Raw genomic sequence first — 18,825 nt, 5'->3', positions numbered from 1 at the left:
ACCCACCCACCCACCCACACACGCCCCGCACCGTGAGCACCAGCCTCATGCGCCGCTCCTCCAGACGCGCCACCAGCTTCTGCGCCCTCAGCAGCACGATCTGCTTGATCTGGTCGGGCTGCAGCGGGTCAAAGGTGATGAACTCGTCCACACGGTTGATGAACTCTGTTGGGGTGTGTGCGGGGAGTGAGCGGGTGGCGGGGGAAGGCGGGGGAGGAGAGGTGAGGGCGAGGCGGGAAGAGGCTGACAGGTCTAGGGAAGGTGGTGAGGGGGATGCGGAGGTGAAGAGATGGGGCGCGGGGTGAGGGGGTGTTGGCAGTGAGGGAACGAGACTGAGTGTCAGCAGCGCCTGCTGACGCCGCCTCGGCAGCCTCATCCTCACACACACACACACACACCTGGCCGGAAGTGCGCGCGCACGTGCTCCATCACCGCCTCCTTCAGCGCCGCACGGTCGCCGCGCTTGCCGCCGCCGCCCGCCGCCGCCGCCGCCTTGTCCTCCTCCACTTCCCCAGCAGCACTCCCGTTGCCAATAGCACCTGCCGCGTCGCCGCCGTTCGCCGCGCCCTTGCCCGCTCCCTCAGCCACCTTCTCCTCCTTGGCATTCTTAACATCCTTAGCGTCCTTGGCGTCTTTGGCATCCTTTGACTCCTTGGCGCTCTTGGCCTTCTCCAGCACCTTCTTCTCGGCCTCGCTGGCGCCGCCCTCCACCTCCACGCCCGCCACGTGAGAGAAGATCTCGGCACTGCCCAGGTTTGAGGTCATGATGATGACCGTGTTCTTGAAAGAGACAGTGCGGCCCTGAGAGGGATGAGGAGAATGGGGAGGAGTGGAGTGTGTTAGGAAAGCACAAGGGAAGGGAGTCGACACCGTGTGTGTGTGCCTGCGTGCGTGCGTACGTGCGTGCGTGAGAGAGGGTGCGGGTGTGGGTGTGGGAAAGGACAGAGTGTGAGTGTGAGTGTGCGCGTGTGAGAGAGAGTGTGTGGAAGAGGACAATGTGTGTATGGGGGGGAGCACGCCGGCGGTCGACGGTACGCGACAGTGCGTGTGCTTGCGTGCGCTGCCCACTCGGGAGACAAGCGGGATGGGCTGCAGGCGCCGCAACCACGCGCACCTGTGCATCCGTGATCCGGCCGTCATCCAGGATCTGCAGCAGGACGTTAAACACGTCCACGTGCGCCTTCTCGATCTCATCGAACAGGACAACGCTGTAGGGCCGCCTCCGCACCGCGTCCGTCAGCATGCCGCCCTCCTCATACCCCACATAGCCTGTGGGTGGGTGGGGTCGGGTGGGGGTGGGGTCGGGGTGGGGTCGGGGCTGAGAGGTTGATCGGTGAAGGGTGAAAAAGTGGAAGGTTGGAAGTGCAGGTGGGTGGGCACATCATGGCAAACCGTAGCGCTGCCACCCGCGGCGTGACCCGCCCCCGTCCCACTCCCCCCCTAACCCAGGCACCCACCCGGCGGCGCGCCGATGAGTCGTGACACGGCGTGTTTCTCCATGTACTCCGACATGTCCAGCCGCACCTGGAGCAGGGGGGGAAGAGGAGGAGGGGGGAGAGGAGGAGGGCGGCGGGGCGCGTGAGGGAAGGAGACCGTGTGTGCTTGTGCGTGCGTGCGTGTGTGTGTGTGTGTGTGTGTGTGTGTGTGTGTGTGTGTATGTGTGTGTGTGTGTGTGTGATGCCGGGGCGTGTAATCACCACACAAGCTCGGTACATGCACCCCTGCGTGCTTCCGACCTCCCGCACCCACCTCCCTCCACCCGTCTCCCCAACCCGTCCTCCCCAACCCCCCTCCTCCCTCCACCCGTCCTCCTCAACCCCCCCTCTCCCCCCCCCCCACCATGGCCTCCTCGGTGTTGAACAGGTAGGCCGCCAGCGCCTTGGCCAGCTCCGTCTTGCCCACACCTGGGGGGGGGGGAGGCGGAGTGGCGGGGGTGAGGCGGAGTGCGGAAGGAGCGGTAGTGGAGTGAGGAAGGAGCGGCAGTGGAGTGAAGGGCAGAGGTCGCGGTGGTAATGGTGGCGGCGAGGGGCATCTGCCGGGCACCACAGAGGTACTGCACCCACACGTGCCCGGCCCCCTACTTAATACACTCCCCCTCCCCCTCCCGCCCCCTCCCCCTCCCCACGTATCCCCCTCCCCCCCTCCCCCTTTCCCCCTCCCCCCCCTCCCCCTCTCCCCCACCCTCACTGACCCGTGGGCCCCAGGAACATGAAGCTGGCGATGGGGCCGCTGAGGTCGGCCACGTCAGCCCGGCTGCGCTGCACCGCCTCCGCCACGGCGTCCACGGCCTCGCCCTGCCCGATGATGCGCCGGTGCAGCTCCGACTGCAGGCCCAGCAGCCGCTCGCGCTCACTGGCCACCAGCTTGGTGACCGGGATGCCTGCGGGGGGCGGGGCGGGGGGGGGTTACAGTCATGATTACTTAAGAAGTGAAGTCGTAGGCAGGTGCAGTCGCATAGTAGACGTGTTGTTACCGATGTCCGTGAAGTCCAGCGGGGGGCGGGGGGGGCGGGGGAGTTTGCAAGTGTGGTTGGAGAAGCGGTACAGGATGGGGGGTTGCAAGGATAAGTACAGAGAAGTATAGCGAAGTAGGCCGCAGGTAGGCGTGGGGGGAAGGGGGGGAGCGGCAGGAGCAGCGAGGGTGTGGGGATTATGCGGGAGGAGCAGCGGTAGTTGGTGAGTGGATAAATGGCTGGGTGACGGATAGCCATGGATGACGGTAGCACCTCCCCTCCCTAGGCGCCCCCCTTGCTCCTAGTCGAATTTGAGCGGCCGTCCGAGGACAGCTCTCTTGAAGACACACACAATCTCTGCACTCACGCATATCAAAACACACACACACACACACATATATACACACACACACATATACACACACACACATATACACACACACACACCTCCCACCACGCCCACTCACCCGTCCACCTGCTGATGACCGCGGCGATGTCCGACTCGCCCACTGTGTTGCGGACCAGACGACCACCCGGACCGCTGCCCAGACCCCGGCCGCCGCCGCCGCCGCCGCCGCCGGCACCAGCGCCGCCGTTGCCGCCGGCGGCGCCGCCGCTGCCCGGGCCCGCGGCCGCCGCCGCCGCCGCCTCCTCCTCCGCACGCGCCGCCGCCAAAGCCGTCTCAATCTCCGCAGCCTGGTGGTGAAGAGGTGGTGGAGCAGCGCGGGTTCTTTACGGAGTCTCGATTGAATTTCCGTTTCTCGTTTTCTCTTGAGCAGCCCCCCCCGTCAAACCAATCTCCACCCGCACACCCCACCCCACCCACCTGGCTACGTAGGTGCGCCAGCATGGCTCCGGGCCCGGAGGGGAATGCGGAGCTGCCGCCGCCGCGGCCGCCGCCGCCGTCCGCGCCGCCGCCACTGCCGGGGCCCGCCCCCACGCCGTACTCGTCGTCCTCATACTCCTAGGAGCGGGGGGCGCACAGGGCACACGGGTAAGGTACACACATACACACATACACACACATATACACATAGCGCATGTTTCTGATTCCACACAACCACCCCGCCTCTGGATCACTGGTAGGAGCGGTCCCCTGTCAGCCGTGCCTGCCAGACCCCTACCAGGCTCTGAACAGGCCCCTACCGGTCTTCTGTTTATTACTTTGCCCCCTCGCGTTTTCAACCCCCCGCCCCGCCCTGCTCCTCTGCCTCACGCCCCTCGCCCCCACGCCCCACCCCCACCCAACCCCCCTCACCCTGTCCTCCTCCTCCTCCAGGTCTCCATTCTCCAGCGCCTCCTCCAGCCGCTCGATCTGTGGCGCAGACACGTGTGTATGCGTGCGTGCCATGTCAAAGGCGTGGACAAGCATGTACTCCATTGTGTGTGGAGTCCAAGAGGAAGTAAAGAACAAGTGCACACACGCTGCTGTCGCCCGCTCAACCCCCCTCAGCACCCGCAAGGACCCGGCCCCCTGCTCCCGTACACGCCCCCCCCCCCAAAGCAAAACACGCTCCACCCCTCCCACCCCTCCCGGCCCCACACACCTGCGCCCCGATGTAGTTCTGCCGCATCTGCAGCTCCTCCATTTTGAGTGAGGCGTCCCGCTCCGCCTTCCACACCGCCGCCAGCTCGTCCCGCTGCTGCTGCAGGGTGTCGACCTCCTCCTGCGGGGGTGGGTGGGGTGGGGAGTGTGCGTGTGCGTGTGCGTGTGCGTGTGCGTGTGTGTGTGCGTGTGTGTGTGTGTGTGTGTGTGTGTACGTGTGCGTGTGCGTGTGCGTGTGCGTGTGCGCGTGCGCGTGCGCGTGCGTGCGTGCGTGCGTGCGTGTGTGTGTGTGTGTGTGTGTGTGTGTGTGTGTGTGTGTGTGTGTGTATGTGTGCGGGCAGTGCTACATATAACCCCCTCCCCCTTAACTAATGATGAATGTAACCCCCCTTCCTTTCCTTCCCTTCCCTCCTCCCCCCACCTGTATCTCCTCCAGGCACGCCGCCGCCGTCTTGTCCTGCCCGCCCGCCGCCTTCTTGGCCAGCTGGCCCGCCTCCGCCTGCAGCTGCTTCAGCCGCCGCTCCAGAGAGTCCAGCGCAGTGGGCCGCAGCGTCATCTCCATCTTGACCTGAGAGAGGTGTGTGTATGTGTGTGTGTTGTTAAACGGTGAGATGTGTGGGTGTTTGCATGCATACCGTACCTCAAGCGCCCCCACTCCCACACATGGCCAAAGCTAAACACACGGGCCACAGCCTCCTGCCATTGACAACACACACCCCCACACCCACACACAGCGCGGACGGCTACACGCCCTCCACCCCCGTACTCATGAGCTCAACCGCTCCGTTCTTCACATGAACGTCTCCACCCTATCCACCCTCCCCACCCCCAGTTTAGTTTGGGCTGGTATCTACAACACCCCCACCCCCATGTGGTAACGACTTCGTCTGCAGTCTTCAGGGCATTCCGTACCGCTCTTCCATCCATCCTTGCAACCCCCACACCCACCCTCCCCACCACCCCCCACCCCCTCCCACCCACCCGCCCCCCACCCGCCATCCCACCTGCGCGGTGGCCTCGTCCATGAGGTCGATGGCCTTGTCGGGCAGGAAGCGGCCGGCAATGTAGCGCGCCGACAGCTGCGCCGCCGCCACCAGCGCGTCCTCGCCCACCGACACGCCGTGATGCTGCTCGTAGCGCGGCCGCAGCCCGCGCAGGATGGAGATGGTGACGGGCACACTGGGCTGGTCCACAAACACCTGGGGTCGGGGGGGTTACATGCATTAAGTTTACGAAGTGGGGGGGGGGGGTGTTGCAAGGATTGGTACAGAGAAGTGTAGCGAGGTAGACAGCAGGTGTGGTGTTGTGCGTACCGATGGGGGGGGGGGCGGTGGGTGTGAGATGCGTGGATGTGTGTTAAAGAGCACAAGGAAAACATGCATGTGTGTGTGTGTGTAACTGCACACCCATCGCCCCCCATGTCGGAAGGGGGAAACCAACTCCCTCGTAACATCCTTTAAGTTCTGGAATAAACTACCTCCCTCCTCTCCCATTTTCTGAGCAAATCATAAATGTATCCCCCCTCCTCGCTCTTTTACATTGAGTTCGGTTTACTATGGGCTGGTATCTACAAAACCCCTCTTATCCCCCTCCTCCCCCCCCCACACACACCTGCTGGAAGCGGCGCTCCAGTCCCGGGTCCTTCTCAATGGTCTTTTTGAACTTGTCGGTGCTGCTGGCGCCGATGCAGCGCAGCTCACCGCGCGACAGGAAGGGCTTCAGCAACGAGCCGCCGTCCATCATGGTGGCACCCTGAAAGGGGGGGGGAGAGGGAGGGGGAGAGTTGCCATTCAGAACCACAAGCTTGTGCGCCCACTATGCGTGTGTGTGTGTGTGTGTGTGTGTGTGTGTGTGTGTGTGCGCGTGTGTGTTGAAGAGCACAAGGAAAACAAAGCGCAAAGACAGTGTATGCGATGCAGCAACGTGTTTTGAATGTGTGGTTCCCCTCCTCCCCCTCCCCGGCCCTGTGTTTGTGTTTGTGTTCTGAATGTGCGGTGCCCCTCCCCTCCTCCCCGGCCCTCCCCTCCCCCCCTCCGGCCCCCCACCTGCTGCCCCATGGCCGGCACCAGGTTGTGTATGTCGTCAATGAACAGGAGCACACGGCCGCGGGAGGCAGCCACCTCCTGCGGGGGTGTGTGTGCGGGGGGGGGACATGGGGTGAGGTGGGGGGTTGCAAGGATGTTTGGAAAAGCGGCACAGGATGCACCGGGGGTAAGGGTTTGCACACGCACCCCTGCTCACACACACGCACGCGTCCAACCCCCACCCCCAATGCACAGACACACTGCCCCAGCACACCCTACACACGCTCTCCCCCCCCACTCCACTCCCCCCACTCCCTCCCCCACACACCTGCAGCACTGCCTTGAGTCGGTCCTCGAACTCGCCAGGCATCATGGCGCCCGCAGTCAGGGAGCCTGGGGGGGGAGGGGGTGAGGGGGAGACATGGAGGGGTGTGAGGAGGGATGGGGGCGGGGGGCGGGGGGAAGGGGACTGAGTGGCAGAGTGAATTACAGCGTAATCCGGTGGTTGCGGGTGAGTGGGGTGTCGTGTGCGGGCGCCCCTCGCCGCATTCGTGGCCGCACGGCGTCTGCCCCCGACACAGCCCGACACAGCCCGGCCGTGCCCCCCCCCCGCCCCACCCTCCAGCCCCACACCCCGCAGCCCCCACGTCCCAGGCTCTAGCCCCACACCGTCACCTCCCTGTGCCCACCCGCCCGCCCCGAATTCCCTCATCCCAACCCGCCCATTCCCCCCCACATCGCCAGCACCTACACGCCCTCCAACCCCCCTCCCGCTCCCCCTCCCCCTCCCCCCGCACACTCACCCACGTCCAGCTCCACCACGCGGCACCCCATGAGGCTGTACGGCACATCGCCCGCCACAATGCGCTGCGCCAGACCCTCCACCAGCGCCGTCTTGCCCACACCCGTCTCGCCCACCAGCACCTGGGGGCGTGGGTGTGTGTGTGGAGAAGGAGGTGAGGTGGTGAGGGGAGGGGAGGTGAGGTGGTTGTGATGAGGGGAGGTGGTGGTGAGGTGGTGAGGAGGGGAGGTGGTGGTGGTGTGGGTTTGACACGTCATGGTGGAGCCCACGTAGCCGTACACGCACACGCACACGGCGACTGCCCCGCTCCCGCCCTTTCCCAGTCCTCCCGCCCCCGGCCAACCTAAATTACCCAGACGCCCATCCGGGTCTGTGTGTGGTGGTGCTGCAAGGCGAGCGGCCTGCTCCCCCTCCCCCCTCCCTCAGCCCACTCGCCCGCAGTCCCCAGTCGCCCTGCACATCCGCTGACACCCACCCATGTATCTGCCTCCACCTGTCTTCCGCCCGCCCCCCCCCCCCAGCTGCCCCCTCCCCACCTCCGCCCCCACCCCGAAACCCCAAGTCTACCATTTCCTTGGCTAATAATGAAAGCAATCCCCGCCCCCCCTCCTTCTCCAGCCCGCCTCACCGGGTTGTTCTTTGTGCGGCGGCACAGGATGTGCATCATGCGGCGGATCTCGTCGTCACGCCCAATCACCGGGTCCAGCTTGCCGGCGCGGGCAGAGGCCGTCATGTCCTGAGGGGTGGGGGGTGAGCGAGAGGGGGGGCGGGTGTGTTAGGGTGTTGGGAGGCGGGGGGGGGGGGGGTTGTTGGGGGCGCGGGGGTGTTGGGGGGCGGGGAGGTAAGGGCAGTGGGTTGCAAGGTAAGGGCAGTGGGAACAAAGCACAGCGAGTGTTTGTGGGGAGGGGAGGAGGGCACGTATGGGCGTGTGTATGCGCGCAGGCATGGTCCCAAGCGCCTTGCTTTGGACCCTGGGTCCGGCGCCAGCTAAACATTGTCTGCCTGCCGGCCGGCCTGTATGCTTCCTTACCCTCTCCTCTCTCTTCCTTTCCCTCCCCTCTCCTTTCCCCCAACCCCCCCCCCCCGGAATCGATTCACTCGCTCCGTTCTCCACATGAACAGCTAACCCCGCGCTATGTGGGCTTGTCCTGGGTCTTGATTCCCCCCCCCACACACACAGACACGGCCCTCGCACCTGTGTGAACCGCTCCAGCGGGCTCTGGTCCGGGTCTCCGCCGCTCATGCCTCCCGGCGGCGCCAACAGCTGCTTCATGGTGTCCTCCAGCTGCTGCTTGGTCAGCGCGCCGTCTGCAGCATGTGTATGCGAGTGATACGTTGGCCCATGTGTACATGCATGTGCATGTTGTGTGCGAGTGATGCGTTTACACATGTGCATGTGTACATGTGTGCGTGTGTGTATTTGTGCGCATAGTGATGTGGCGGGGAGCACCGGGCAGGCCAGGCCGCTTTGCCACTGCGGGCGCCGAAACACGTGACGGCACCCTACCACCCCCGCCAGCACCCCCCAGCACCGCCAGCACCCCCGCCCGCTGGCCGGGTCTCCACGCCCTGCCCTGCCGCCCAACCGGTACGCAGCTTTGCACACGCGGTGCCCGTTCCCACGTGCGGCGGGGCGGGGCTGTCTTGCGCGCCCGACCACGTGCCCCTCCGCCGCACCCCCCTCCCCACGCCAAGACCCCCACACACACACTGACCCTCAGCGCCGCCGCCACCACCACCGCCGCGCCCCGGCGGCCCACGCGGCCCGGCGCCGCCGCCGCCGCCTCCGGCCGCCGCCGCCGCCGCCGCCACCGACCTGGCCGCCGGCACGGTCTCAATGGCTGCCACCAGCTGCTCCAGAGTCACGGGGCCGCCGCCGCCGCCGCCGGCCGCGCGCGCCAGCAGGAACTCCACATCGGGCGACACGTCAGCCTGCGACACACACACGTACCCATGTGCCGTACACACACACATGCCGTACACGTGAGCGTGCGTCCCCGAGTGACAGTGAGTGTATAAGTGGTGGGCTGGAGCTGGGTGTTTTGAGCCGGGGGTGGAAAGGGGCTCGGGGTTAGGGGTGGTGGCAGGGCCGCCCCGGCGCCCGACTAGGGCGGGGACCCCGCCGTTTGGTGTGGGCTGCCCGGGCGCGGCTGCTGCTGTCACAGCCGCAGCTACAGGACGCCTGTGTCTGTGCGTGTGTGCGTGTTTGTGGTGAGGAACACGAGAAATGAAAAACGCAAAACATGTCTGTGTGTATGTGTGTGTGTGTGTGTGTGTGTCGCTGCACGGATTTGTGCCGCCAGCCGCGCACCGCTGCCGCGCACTCCCAAAGGGGGGTGGGGCGCACGAGGAGCTGCTGGTCGGGTCATGGCCTCATGGGGGCGTGCCGCGTGCAGCGAGCGCGGCTGCAGGCGCCAGCGGCCAGCGCGGCGCGCAGGTGGTGGGTCAGCAGTGGATTGCATCGTTTGACAGACCTCATTCCGGGGAAGGTGCCACCGCGCCGGCAGGGTGTGGGCACTGGAGAGGGCCGGGCGCAGGGCGCGCGTACGCGGGAGAGCTAGGGTTGCGCCAGGGTGCGTGTGTTGACGTTGCAACCGAGCGATCCAGACAACGCCCCCGCTGCAACGCCCGAGCTCTGGCCAAGTGCACTACCGTGAACCGATACGCGACGCTCGGTTGCGCACAAAGGTAAAGGGGCCTCGGCGTTGTTCGTGTGTGCGAGGCCTAAAGACGAGGAGCCGCCGATTGCCCGATTGGAGCGCGAATTTCGCTCATTCGCGCGCTTGTCACCCGTACCTTGCCGTCTTTGGCCCGCTTGCCACCGACGACAGCAGCGACCGCTCCAGCGACGGCCAGAGCTGCCGCGCCAGCGACAAAAGCTGGATTTCCCGTCATAACAAGCTCGACACTTGGTATACCAGGTAATTTGTTGCTGTAGGACAAGATCTACGTTCAGTTTAGATGAAACAGAGCGACCCAGTTGAAGGTGGTTGGCCAAACTATCAGAGGCAGCTAAGCTACCGACACATAAATTGCTTCGTAGGCATCAGACACACTACTTATGGACAAATAACTGAAGTGGCAAACCACAGAAAGAGCAAAATGTCCCCAATCGCAAATGATGATTGCCGAATACTGTTCCACGCTCGGCAGTCGTTTCGTAGCTGTATGTCATAAATTGTCGGAAGCCTGCATAACATCAATATACCATCAGCTTGGCAAGAATTTTGCAGCGTAGCGTACTATTGAACGAACCTTACTCTACACACGGCTTCTGGCGCGACATAGGACTATTTGTTAAGTCTACACCCAAGTACTAACAGCTCTGGACGTGCTTGTGGTGGCCGGGCGACCCCGGCCGGGTTTGTGGAGGCAGCGCTGGAGCCAGTATGATGCAGTCAAGTGCTGCAGAGCTGGTACTCATCAAGAAATATGAGAAGTTTAAATCCAAGCGCGAGGTGCGTGCACGAAGGCTTAGGGAGGCGTCGCCGTCTCAGAGTCTTCCTTGGAGCCTCGATAGTCCGAGAACAACTGCGCAGTGTGTTTCATGAAGGTTCTAAAATGTTTGGGAAGCCGGGAAAGGCTAAGAGCGCGCGAGTGCCTACTTGGGAACTAGAATTCGGAGCCTGCCCCTCTTGCGCGCCAGTTTGGGGGCACTAACAGGGCTGCGACTCGCTTCTACCTGATCAAGGGGTCATTTAGGCTGTGCATGCAGTCTTGGATTGGTCTTGCAGGCCATGGCAACAGCGCCAAACCCTTGCTGGAGCCCTGTGCCGCCCGCCTTCCACAACCCCCGCAGCCCCCTCCTCCCCGCACCCACCTCATGTTCCTGCCCCGCTTCCCGCGCTGACCCTTCCCTTCCAGGAAGCGGCGGCCGCACGGCGACAGGTGGCAGCGCAGCAGGCGCGTGCGACGCTAGCCTCCAAGCTGCCGCCGTCGCTGGCCCAGGCGCTAGGCGCGGCCGGCGGTTTGATTCCCCCACGCGGCGGCGGCGGCGCCCGCCCACCAGGCACCGCACCTGCCGCCGGTAACGAAGCCGCCGCCGCCGCCGCCGCCGCTGCCGCCTCTGCCGCGGCGGCTACTGCAGCTGCTTCGGACTCGGGGTCAGACGGCGGGCCGCCCGGCGAGACTGCCAAGGACCGTGCGCTGAGGGTGAGCGAGCGTCGAGGCCTATCCTGGTAGCTTCAAGGGGCACTGGGGAGTGGGGACACTGGGGCGCTAGGCACTGTGCGCCTTCAGGCCCGCCCCTTCAGGCCAGACAGATACCACGCCCCCCTTGGGCCCCCCCCCGCTGCCTGCTCCCCTGCGCGCTCACCCAAACGCCGCCTCCCTCGCCCCCTTGTCCGCCTGTGCCGTGCTGAATCGCAGGCGCTGAAGATGCAGCGGCAGCGGCGCGAGGCGGGCCTGGAGGCGGAGCCGCTGCCGCCGCCCACCGTGGGACTGGGCGGCCGCAAGCTGCCCAGCGCGGCGCGTCGCAACTTCGCCGCCGGCGGCCCGCCGCCCACGCCGCTGCACACCTCCACCTCGGGCGACTTCCACATGGAGTCCCTGGGGGGGCCGCCGGCGGCGGCGGCGGCGGCGCCGCCGCCGCACCACGCGGCCGCGGCGTCCTACACGCCCATCATGCCGCGTCCGCGTGTGCCGGCAGTGGCGGGCGCTGGCGGCGGCGGGCCGGGCGGAGAGGCGGGCGGGGCGTCCAGCTCGGGTTCTGTGACCGCCGCGGGCGCCGCTCTTGCGGCGCACTCCGGGCCGCCGGGTTTCAAGCCGCCGGGGTCAGGGCCTCCCGGCTTCAAGGCACCCGGTTCAGGGCCACCGGGGTTCAAGCTGCCGGGTTCAGGGCCGCCCGGGTTCAAGCCGCCGGGCGTCGGCGCCAGGCCGCCAGGGGCGGGGCCGGCGGCGCCGCCGGGGTTCAAGCCACCTGCGCCGCCGGGCTTTCGCCCGCCCGCGCCGCAGGGGTTCCGGCCGCCCGCGCCCTTCAAGCCGCCGGGCGCCGCTGCTGGCGCCGCGGCGGGTGCGGGTGCGGGTGCAGCGGCCGGGCCGGGCCGCGGCGGCGCGGGTGGCTCGCTCACCGGCAACAAGCGAGCCACGCCCGAGCCGCCGAGCGGCTCTTCGGCTGGTGGCGGCGACCTTTCGGATGATGATCCAAACGCGGCGGTCTCGGGCAGGGCTGCATCGTTCTGGCGGGAGCCCGCATGCGGCGACGGCAGCAGCAGAGCCGGCAGTAGCATGGATGGCGGCGGCCGCAGCAGCGGCGGTGCGGTCGGTGCGACGACGGCATCGAACCGGCTGCTGCTGCCGCCGTGTCAGCTGGGCTGGCGCGCGGTGCTGAGCGGCTGTAGCAGCCAGCAGCAGCACGAGCTGTGCCTGGACTGCGGCTGTAGCGGCTGCATTAGCTGCAGCAGCGGCGGCGGCGGTGGCGGCTGGCTCAGCTTGGCGTTCGGGAATAGGCCCGACAGCGTTGCCGGCTGTAGCGGTGCTGATCGGCTGGGCGGCGCTGGCGGCGGTGCTCGGAGGCAGGGCGGCTCCGGCTGCTGCGGTGATGGCGATGGGGTGTGCGCGCGGCGTGGCGGCGACGGCAGCGACGCCGATGACGAGGGCGAGGGCGGGTGCAGCGGCGGCACTGGCGGCGGCGGCGGCGGGGGCGGGGGCTGGGGGCTGTCGGGCGGTGGGCGCACGATACCGCAGTACGACGGCGCTGGTGACGACGGCGAACTGGGCGGCATGGGCGCAGACGTAGACATGGATGGCGGCGGCGGCGGCGGCGGCAAGGGGTACATGGGGCTCGGAAGCACAGGCCTGCCGCATGACGCCATGGACGCCATGGACCCCGCGGCGGCAGCAGCGGCAGCCGGCGGGGGCGGCGCCGGCGGCTCTGCGCCGCTGGCGGCGGGCGAGGTGCCGGCGCTGGCGCTGCTTCCGCCGGACCAGGTGGCAGGGGCGGGGGCGGAGGTGGTGGAGCAGGTGGCGGTGGCGGTGTACCAGGCCACGGCGGCGGTGGCGGTGGAGAGCGCGGTGGCCTACGCCAACGCCACTGCGGAGGTGCTGCAGGCGCAGGCGGCGCTGGCGGCGGCGCTGGCGGAGGCGGGCACGCCCATGCCGGAGCCGTTGCTGGCGGCGGCGGTGGGCGGGCACGTGGGCGTGCCAGTGTCGCCGGTGGTGGACCCGGCCTGGGGCGCCGTCATGCCGCCCTACGGCGCGCCCCTAGCGGCGGCGGCGGCGGCGGCGGCGGCGGCTAGGTTTGATCCCGCCTCTGTCGGCGCCGCCGGCATGCCGGCTGTCCCCAGTGTGCCAGACATGGCGGCACTCGCGGCGGCCGCGGCGGCGGCGGCGGTGCCCGGTGCCCTGCCGGCGGCTGACTCACAGCGCCCGCCAACGCCGACGCCAATGGACGCATCGCTGTTGGGCGGCGGCGCGCCGCCGCCGGCAGCGGCGGCGCCGCCGGCCGTGTCCTTCTTTGGCGGTGCCCCGGGTGTCTTCCCGCTACCGCATGACGACCCCGCCGCGGCAGCGGCGGCGGCGGCGGGCGCAAGTGGCGCCGCCGCGCTGCCGCTACTGCCCGGCTGCCTCCCGGGCATGACACCCGGGGTGGCGGACCCGGCTGCCGCCGCCGCCGCGGCAGCGGCTGCGGCGGGCCTGCCGCTGCAGCTCCCCCTGCCCGGGATGCCCTTTGGCGGCGACTACATGAACTCATTTGCGGCGGCGGCGGCAGGCACAGACCCCATCTCCGCCGCCGCTGCGGCTGCCGCGGCAGCGGCGGCGGCGGCGGCCGCAGCCATGGTGGCTGCAGGCGGCACTGGCGCTCTCGGTGCCGGCTTTGGGGACGCGGTTCAGCCGCAGGCACATCGCGAGGGCCCGGCTGGGCACATGGCGTCAGACCTGCAGGCGTTTGGCGCCGTACAACAACAGCAGTTAGCGCAGCAGCAGCAGCAACAGCAACAGCAGCAATATCAACATCGCCAGGATCACCAGCAAGACCAGCAGCAGGACCAGCAGCAGGCAGCTGCAGCAGCGAGCGACGGCGTGGGCGCGTGCGTGGACTTGGCGGCCTTGGCAGTGGCGGGCGACGCGGTCGCCAATAGCGTCGGGGGCTTGGGCATGATGTCGGAGGACATTGCGGCAGCCCCCCACGGCGCGCGAGAGGCGTACGCACTGGATTCAGATGAGGCCATCCTAGCGGCGGCGCACCAGGTGCATGCGGCGGCGCAGGCGGCGGCGGCGGCGGCGGCGGCCCAGGCGGCGGCGGAGCAGGCCGTGGCGGTGGCGGTGCAGGCGGCGGCGGAGGCGGCGGCGCCGTCGGGATATCACGCACAGCAGCAGGTGCAGCAGCAGGTGCAGCAGCAGCAGGCACAGCAGATGCAAGTAGCAATGCAGGTGGACACCGCGCAGGCTTGGGACCCACAACAACAACACCAGCGACAGGAGCAGCAGCAGCAGCAGCAACAGGAGCAGGCACAGCAGGTGGCAGGTAGCAGCATCCAGCAGCAGCAACAGCAGCAGCAGCAACAACAACAACAGCAGCAGCAGCAGCAAGAGCACACGCGCACAACAAGTCCGGGCGCGGACGGCGCCAGCAGCGGCTCCGGCGGCACCTGTTCGCCGGGACCAGGGACTCAGGCCCGGCGCGGCCTCAAGCTGAAGCTGGCGCCCTCGCCCGCAGTCCTGGCGCAGCGTGCGCAGCAGGTGCAGCAGGCGGCGGCGGCAGCGCAAGCGGTGACGCAGGCGGCGGCGGCGGCGGCGGCGGGTAAGCCAACGGGCGCAGGAGCGCCGGCGGCAGCGGCGGCGGCGCCGCAGCCAGGCGTGGTGCGGGGCGCGGCGTCGCCGTCAGCAAGGGCGGTGTCCCCGCCGGCGGCGGCTAAAGGCGGGCTAGCAGCCATGGCGTTTGGCACGGGCGCGGCCAAGGCGGCGACGCCCACGGCTCGCCTGGCGTCTTCCGTGTCGCCTCCCCGACCCGGCGCGGCGGCGGCGGCGGCGGCGGCGGCAAAGCCGGCGGCTGGCGCGGCGGGCTCGGCGGCGGCGGCATCGGCGCCCGCCAGGGGAACGGACGCCGCCGCCGGGCGGCAAGTGCCTCGGCAGGCGCCGGGCCCTGCTTCTGGCGCAGCTGCCGCTGCTGGCGGTGCTGCCGGCGTCAGTGGGGCGACGCGGGTGGCGCTGTCGCCCGCTGCCGCGGCCGCCAGCGGCGCCTCGCCGGTAGTGCTGGCAGCGAAGCCGGCGGCGCCGTCGCCATTCTCGACGCCGCGCGCACAGGCCCCGGCGCCATCGGGCGCAGCGGCGTCGCCGGCAGCTGCGGGCCCGGCCTCACCACCCGCGGTGGCGGCAGCCACGGATGCGGCTTCGCCGGACGCGGGCGCCGCCTCGCCGCCGCCGCCGCCGCTGCCGCCGCAGCGCTCGGCGTCGCTGCTCAGCGCGGGCCGCCAGCCCATGCGCGTGTCGCTCGCGCCCAAGCGCAGCAGCGCGCCGCCGCAGGCGGCGGCGCCGCCGCCGCCCCCGCCGCCGCCGCCACCAGGGGGCGCCGACGGCGCCAGCCCGCCGCTCAAGGGCGCGGCGGCGGCGGCGGCGGGCCCGCCGCCAAGCACGCCTGTTGGGGACGCTCCTGCCAAGACGGCCTCGCCGCCGGCTCTCGCCAACGCAAAGGCCGGTGCGAGCGCCGCCGCCGCCGCCGCACTAAACGGCGGCGGCGGTGTGCTGGGCCGTCGCCGCTCGCGCTCGCCGTCGGCGGCGGCTTGGGACTCGGGCGAGGGGTCTGACTACAGCTGGGAGTCGGGCATCGCGTCCTCCGAGTCTGACATGGAGCTGGAGGCGGCGGAGGCAGGCAAGGGCGGCGCGGCAGCGCCGCCGTCGCACGCGCACGCGCACCACCAGCACCACCAGCACCAGCACCACCGCCACGCCCATGCCCACCCGCACGGCCAAGGCCAAGGCCACGAGCTGCCGGCGCACATCAGCGGCACCATGACAGTCGCGCAGTACTACGCATCCCTGCCCACACACCCCTACGCCGCCGCCGCTACCGGCGGCGGCTCCGGGACGCAGCCACACCACCACCACCACCAACACCAACACGGCACGCCGCAGCCCATCCTCCACCACCGCTTCGCGCGCGGCCGTGGCGGCAACGGCGGCGGCGCCGCGGCGCACTCGCGGTCCCGCTCTCGCTCGCGGTCCCGCTCACCACGGCTCCGCCACGCCCGGGGGCGGGACCGCTCGCGCTCTCCCTCCCGCCGCGGCGGCGCCGGCGCCGGCCGGCCTCGCTCCCGGTCCCGGTCCCGGTCCCGCGGCTCTCGCTCCCCTTCACGCCGTCGGAACAGCGGCGGCGGCGGAGGTGGTGGCGGCGGAGGCCGCAGCGGCGGGCGCGCACGGTCACCCAGTCGCGCCGTTGTCGGCGGCAGTGGTGGTGGCGGAGGCGGCGGCTCTGGCGGCCAGGACCGCCGGAGGAAGAAGCGGCGCATGCGGGGCGGGCGCGGCCGCCACGGCCGGACCAAAGTGGACATGGCGGCGGCGGCGGCGGCCATGGCGGCCGTGTTTGGACCGGAGGCGGCGGCAGTGGCGGTGACGGGGGCGTCCGGGGCGGCGGTGGTGCCGCCGGGCGGCGAGCCGGCAGCAGCTGCTGCAGCGGCGACGGCGACGGCGGCTGATGTGGCGGCCGGGGAGGAGGCCGGGCGGTGAGTGGGACTGCGTTGCTCGTGTTGCTCATGTTGTCGCGCATGTGCATGGGTTCGGGGAGATTCTTGTGTTTATGCCCGAGCCCAAGCGGGTTGGGATGGAGGGAGTTCGCACGCTGCTGCCTGTGAGTTTCTCCGCTCACTCGCTGAACCACCTTCGCCCGGCCCCGACCGCGCCCTGCAGCCCCAGCCTGCGGCAACTGCCCGCGGGCGAAGACACCGCGAGCCCAGTCGGCGCCTCGCCGCCGCGTTCCACCTCCGCCGGCGGCCCAGCGGCGCCGTCGCCGCCACTGCCTCGCGTTGGCGGCGAGCCGGCGGTGGCGGCGGCGGCAGCGCCGTCCGGCGCCGCCGCCGCCACCGAGGCAGGCGGTGGCCGCGGCCGCGACCGCGCGCGCTCCCGCTCTCGTTCTCCTCGAGGGGGCGGCCGCGACCGCGAGACCCGAGGGCGTGAGGGCCGAGGTCGCGACCGCATGGACGGAGACCGGGGCCGGAACAGGGACCGCGGCCGTGATGGGGGGCGCAGCCTGGACGCGGATAGGGAGCGGGAGCGGGAACGGGAGCGGGAGCCGCGGGGCGGTCGGGGCTACGTCTCCCGTTCCCGCTCGCGCTCGCGCAGCCGCAGCCGCTCGCGCTCCCGCGACGGCGACCGCGGCCGCGACCGCTCCCGGGACCGGGACCGGGACCGCTCGTGGGACCGCGACCGCGACCGCCGGCGGCAGTCTCCCGGGGGTGCCCGTGAGCGCGGCGGCAGTGGCGGCGGCGGCGGCGACGCCCGGTCTGCTGAGCTGGCATGCACGCTGTTTGTGGGCGACCTGCCTCCGGGCATCAGCGCGCCGGAGCTGCGGACCGTGTTCGAGACCTACTCCAAGGTGCGTGCGTGGCAAGTGGAGGCGGGGCTCTGGGACAGGGAGGCGCTTGTGCGCATCACCGCCATCGCCCCACCAGTCACTCCAGGACCGCATCCCCTCATCCCTGCCTCGCCACATTCCTCCCCCCATGCCCGCGTGCCCCTCCCTGCCCCCTCTGCCTGTGCTCCGCTAGTTTAGCTTGGTTTGGTTTAGTTTGGGCTGGTATTTACAACCCCCCTCTCCCCCCGCAGGAGGTGGTCAACGCCCGGCTGGTCAACGGCCAGCTGTACGGCTTCGTACAGTTCGGCCGGCCCGAGGCCGCCACCGCGCTGCTGGAGCTGAGCCGCAACGTGGGCGTTGAGGCGGGCGGGCACAGGCTCAACGTGGCGAGGGCGCAGGGCTCGCTGCCAGACTGGAAGGTGCGGGGGCGTGGGGAGCGAGAGGGAGGGAGCGGGGAGGGAGCGGGGAGGGAAGGGGAGGGAGTTGAAGGGGAGGGAGGAGGTGTTTGGATGGATGGGGAAGAGGTAGCCGAAGCCGTGAAGGACGGGGGAGCAGTGGGCCACATCGACACCATTCCACGTGCGGTTAACCTCCCCGCCGCCGCGCCCTACTCCACGCCACACAGAAAACCGGTCCCAGCCAGCGGCGCAATTACGGCGGCCTTGAAAAGTACGGCAGTGGCAGCGTGGGAGGTGGCGGCGGCGGCGGCGGCGGGTACGACGCCGCGCCGTACCACGTCACACTTGCCGACCTGCCGCCCATCGCCATCGCGCCGCAGCGCCGCGGCTCCGCCGCCGGGCCGCTGCGCGGCGGCGTGCCGGCGGCGGCGGCGGCGGCGGCTGCGGCGGCGGCGGCTGGTCTGTACGGCATGTACGGCATGGGTAGTCCCGTGAGCTCGGGCCAGCGCGTGACGCGGCACGTGCTGGACTACGACGACCTGTGAGGGCCGTGGGCAGCACAGGAGGGCCGTGGGCAGTACAGCAGGGCCGTGGGCAGCACAGCAGGGGGGAGGAAGCGGGGAGTTCAGGTGGGGAGTAGGACACTGTGGGCTCGGCCAGACCGCTCGACCCCAAGGGGCTTAGGGCGGCAATGGAAACTTGCCGCTGATGCCAATGACACGGACGCGTGCGGACTAAGGTCTTTGTAGGGGTGTGCCGTGTCGTGGTGATACAGACTCGCGGGATGTGCGTACTGGGGATTGTGTGCGACAGTGTGCGACAGCTGCTTGCAGGGGTCAGGTGTGTGTGAGACGATACACGCAATGTTGCCCTGCGGGGCGGGGATGAGGCGGCACCGCCCCCACACGGCATGTTGGCGGCGCCGCGGCGGGCGGGCGAACTGTGTGGACTGGCGGCAGCGCATCGCGTGTGTGTGGGCGTAGGGGGAGCGGCAGGCTCCGAAGGGCGTGCTGGCATATTGGCATGCAAAGAGCAAAAAAGATTGAATGGATCGTCTTGCAGTTGTAATGCCTGTCCGGTTGTCCGATTTAGCCTC

The 18,825-nt window shown here is 69.3% G+C and overlaps 2 protein-coding genes across 2 annotated transcripts in view; one reads left to right on the top strand and one right to left on the bottom strand.

The window, feature by feature from the left end:
• Nucleotides 1-9,876, bottom strand: part of CHLRE_12g533351v5 (uncharacterized protein) — an 11,568-nt gene extending 1,692 nt beyond the window's left edge. Inside the window, exons 1-20 of the mRNA XM_043068602.1 lie at nt 9,621-9,876; nt 8,540-8,756; nt 8,020-8,132; nt 7,453-7,560; nt 6,826-6,946; nt 6,351-6,415; nt 6,044-6,121; nt 5,610-5,750; nt 5,003-5,197; nt 4,420-4,566; nt 4,000-4,119; nt 3,711-3,767; nt 3,279-3,416; nt 2,920-3,148; nt 2,192-2,380; nt 1,840-1,904; nt 1,458-1,524; nt 1,115-1,269; nt 399-801; nt 32-165 (exon numbers count right to left, since the gene is read on the bottom strand). Of these exons, the coding sequence (XP_042918697.1) occupies nt 32-165; nt 399-801; nt 1,115-1,269; nt 1,458-1,524; nt 1,840-1,904; nt 2,192-2,380; nt 2,920-3,148; nt 3,279-3,416; nt 3,711-3,767; nt 4,000-4,119; nt 4,420-4,566; nt 5,003-5,197; nt 5,610-5,750; nt 6,044-6,121; nt 6,351-6,415; nt 6,826-6,946; nt 7,453-7,560; nt 8,020-8,132; nt 8,540-8,756; nt 9,621-9,719 (2,841 nt within the window). The 5' untranslated portion in view covers nt 9,720-9,876. The remainder of the gene's footprint in view (nt 1-31; nt 166-398; nt 802-1,114; nt 1,270-1,457; nt 1,525-1,839; nt 1,905-2,191; nt 2,381-2,919; nt 3,149-3,278; nt 3,417-3,710; nt 3,768-3,999; nt 4,120-4,419; nt 4,567-5,002; nt 5,198-5,609; nt 5,751-6,043; nt 6,122-6,350; nt 6,416-6,825; nt 6,947-7,452; nt 7,561-8,019; nt 8,133-8,539; nt 8,757-9,620) is intronic.
• A 120-nt stretch (nt 9,877-9,996) lies between these two features.
• On the top strand, nt 9,997-18,809 carry CHLRE_12g533300v5 (uncharacterized protein). The gene is made up of 6 exons (XM_043068601.1): nt 9,997-10,282; nt 10,689-10,976; nt 11,193-16,483; nt 16,668-17,352; nt 17,583-17,750; nt 17,957-18,809. Exons 1-6 carry the CDS (start codon nt 10,214-10,216, stop codon nt 18,272-18,274), a joined length of 6,819 nt encoding a protein of 2,272 aa, XP_042918696.1. The 5' UTR covers nt 9,997-10,213; the 3' UTR covers nt 18,275-18,809.
• The last annotated feature ends 16 nt before the right edge of the window (nt 18,810-18,825 follow it).

The sequence above is a fragment of the Chlamydomonas reinhardtii genome, chromosome 12 (assembly GCF_000002595.2).
Source record: "Chlamydomonas reinhardtii strain CC-503 cw92 mt+ chromosome 12, whole genome shotgun sequence".
Taxonomy (NCBI): domain Eukaryota; kingdom Viridiplantae; phylum Chlorophyta; class Chlorophyceae; order Chlamydomonadales; family Chlamydomonadaceae; genus Chlamydomonas; species Chlamydomonas reinhardtii.
This window is presented reverse-complemented; position numbering and strand designations above follow the sequence as displayed.

Bases quoted from the DNA above. Each gene is read 5' to 3' on its own strand.
- CHLRE_12g533300v5 (XM_043068601.1), top strand. From the start codon at position 10,214: ATGATGCAGTCAAGTGCTGCAGAGCTGGTACTCATCAAGAAATATGAG. The intron at 10,283-10,688 runs GTGCGTGCACGA...CTTCCCTTCCAG, and splicing joins AGTTTAAATCCAAGCGCGAG to GAAGCGGCGGCCGCACGGCG. The intron at 16,484-16,667 runs GTGAGTGGGACT...CGCGCCCTGCAG, and splicing joins GCCGGGGAGGAGGCCGGGCG to CCCCAGCCTGCGGCAACTGC.